The 3,119-nt window shown below is 44.0% G+C and overlaps 1 protein-coding gene across 1 annotated transcript in view; it reads left to right on the forward strand.

Annotated features, from left to right (window-relative positions):
- Positions 1-3,119, forward strand: part of OSCAR (osteoclast associated, immunoglobulin-like receptor) — a 7,835-nt gene that overhangs the window by 2,248 nt on the left and 2,468 nt on the right. Inside the window, exon 2 of the mRNA XM_006868316.1 lies at positions 2,286-2,613. Coding sequence (XP_006868378.1) covers positions 2,286-2,613 — 328 coding nt within the window. The remainder of the gene's footprint in view (positions 1-2,285; positions 2,614-3,119) is intronic.

Raw genomic sequence — 3,119 nt, forward strand, 5'->3', positions numbered from 1 at the left:
TTTTTTTTCCTCTTCTTTCTTCTTCTACTTGAGCTCTGATCATCCAGTCATTGAAGCCAGGTCAAGTGGGTATTACCTGCAAGTGTGGGTCTTTTTGTAACTTTTTATTGTGAATTGAGTGAAGGTTTACTGATGAGATCATCAGTTTTGCAGTCACCAAATCCGACACTTTGTTTCTCAGTGATTACAATCCTCTCCATGTAACAACAGCTCTCCTGTTCCTCCCTGTGGTTTCTGCTTCCATTCCACCTCCTTCCCATCCTTTCTCGACTTTGTCCTTAGGCAAATGTTGCTCTTTTGATTTGTGAGTCAATGACCATTCCATGGTGAGCAGACCTTGCTAGGGTTGCGTCCCCTTTACTTACCTGTCTACTGCTATGAGTAGGGACCGACTCGATGGCACCTAACAACAAACTGCTTGGCTGAAAATTGGGCCACGAGGGTGAATTCCTTTCGCGACTTGCAGGGTGGTTCCTTCAGCCTCTTTCTGGCCAGTAAGCCCAGTCTTTTTAAAAATGTATATATAATTTTGAATTCTGTTCCACAGTTTCTCCCGCTCTATTGGGGACCTTCTCATATGATCCCCTCCACAGCAGTTGATGTTAGCCGGGCACCATGTGGTTCTGGTCTCAGAGTCGTGGAGACTGATGTTCACGTGTTCCGTTAGTCCTTTGGACTCATTCATTCCAAGCATCTTCAGTTTTCATCACTCTTCTTTCTTCCGCCATACATTCTTCTTCTTCTTTTTTTTTTTAATTGTTATTAAACTTTTTTTTAATTGTGAATTGGTGACAGTTTTATAGAGCAAATCAGTTTCCACTCACCAATTCATACATATTTGGCTTCTTGTCATTGACAATGAGAGGAAAGACAGCAAAACAAACAAACAAACAAAAAACTTGTGGGAATTGCAGTCAGTGGCATGACGCACTGTATTTTGAAACTTACACCTTGAAAGCTCCCTTGAAAATATTTCCATGTCACTACAGCTAGCTCCTGGTGTGGCACTATGGGATAAGCCCTGGACTGCTAACCAAAATATCTGCAGTTAAAACTCACCAACTGCTCCTGGGAAACCCTACGTAGGGTCGCTATGAGTCAGATCCGACTTAAAGTCACTTAACAACAACAATCAGGTAGTTCAAGAAATCTGATACAATGGTTGGGCATTGGGTTGCTAATCAGAAGGTCGGCAGTTGGAACCCACCAGTTGCTCCCATGGAGAAAGATGAGGCTCTCTGCTCCTGTAAAGATGTACAGCCTCGGAAACCCTATGCAGGGTCTTCTGAGTTGGAACCGACACCATAGCACACCGCCACCATCACTCTAGTATGAGTTACGTATGCGTATATGTCTGTATTTGGTGCAGTGGAATCTCTGGGTCATTGGCTATGCCCTTTGTGGATCTTGACAGAAACTGACAAATTACCTTCTTCAAAGGATTCTGACCAAACACAGTTGAATGCCCGTATTGCTGTATCACTCAAATTGCTTTGATCTTTGACCTTTGTTTTACTCTTTGACATCCTGATGGGCAAAATATCTTCCTGTTATTTCTTTTCCACTTTGAAAATGCTTACCACTAAGGCTGGGTAACTCCCCCCACCCAAATGTGTTTTGATGAACGATGCTTCTTCTGCGACATGCTCAGTCATGCCATTTGGCCAACTTTCTAATGGGTTGAGTCTAGGAAGGATTTCTCTATCTTCAATCTGTGTAGTTTATGAGTAAACGGTTGCTCGTAAAACACACAGAGAACAAATTGATGAATCTTGTCCCTTATGAAGTTTTCATTTTAAGACCTTCCCTACCCCAAGACAAATATATTTTCCTACATTTTCTTTTGATACTTCTATAGTTTCCTTGTTGTTTTGTTTTTTTTCTTCCCCTGTTTTGTGTATTTAAACATTTAGATCTTTAACTCATTTGAAATTTGTCTGGGGCAAATGGTGTGAGGTAACGATCCAACATTATTTTGTTTCCCCCAGAGAGATAGCAAATTGTACTAACAATTGAAATATGTTAGCCATGTAACAAATCATTGGACGTACTATTTTAAATGGCAGCTTTCTGGGTGAATCCACAGTTTCATAAGTAGGTCAGAGAGTTCAGGCATTTGTAGCTGTGTTTAGATTCTATATGCCGGTCCTCTTGTGTGCATCTAGTTTTGAAGGGCTCTGATTGTAGTTCACCCCATCCCCATTTTACAGAGTTGTAAGGCTGAGAAAGGTACCCAAGGTGACGTTCCTCCTTCCCCATCTCCCCTTCATCTCCTCGGGCCTCAGGAGGCCCAGACAGCTCCATGTATTCAATCCCCCCCAGCTTCACACTTGAAACCGTGGCTGGGGGCTCAGCCAAGCACAGTTGTGACTCCTGGGATCAATGTGACTTTGAGGTGCCGAGCTCCCCAACCTGCCTGGAGGTTCGCACTTTTCAAGGCTGGAGAGATCGCCCCAGTGCTGTTCCGGGATGTGGCTGTGGACTTGGCAGAGTTCTTCCTGGAGGAGGTGACCCAAGCCCAGGGAGGCAGTTACCACTGCTGCTACAGGAGACAAGGGTGGGGGCCAGGGGTCTGGTCCCCACCCAGTGATGCCATAGAACTGCTGGTGACAGGTGAGGTCCAGGTGGGGAGGGTGGAGAGGAGAAGGTGATGTGATGGGAGACAGAAGAGGGACCTAGAGACAAGGGAATACAATCTATATATACGAGGGGATTTGAAAAAGTCATGAAAAAATTGGATGAAAAGATAACAGAAATTTTCTATGAACTGTTAGAGGCCCTGTGTGTGTGTGTATGTGTGTGTGTGTGTGTGTGTGTGTGTGTGTGTATGTGTGTGGAAGATAGGAAGAGAGATGGAGAGATAGGGAGAGATATCTGTCTTGGAAAAAGTACATCCAGAATGCTCTTTGGAAGACAGGATGGTGAGATTTTATCTGACACACTTTGGACATGTTATCAGGAGGGACCAGTCCCTGGAGAAGGACATCATGCTTGATAAAATACAGAGTCAGTGAAAAAAAGAGGAAGAACTTTAATGAGATAAACTGACGCTGTGGCAACAGCTGTAGGCTCAAATATAGCAATGATTGGGAGGATGCTGCAGAACCAGGCAGTGTTTC

The sequence above is a fragment of the Chrysochloris asiatica genome, unplaced genomic scaffold (assembly GCF_000296735.1).
Source record: "Chrysochloris asiatica unplaced genomic scaffold, ChrAsi1.0 scaffold00116, whole genome shotgun sequence".
NCBI classification, from domain to species: Eukaryota; Metazoa; Chordata; class Mammalia; order Afrosoricida; family Chrysochloridae; genus Chrysochloris; species Chrysochloris asiatica.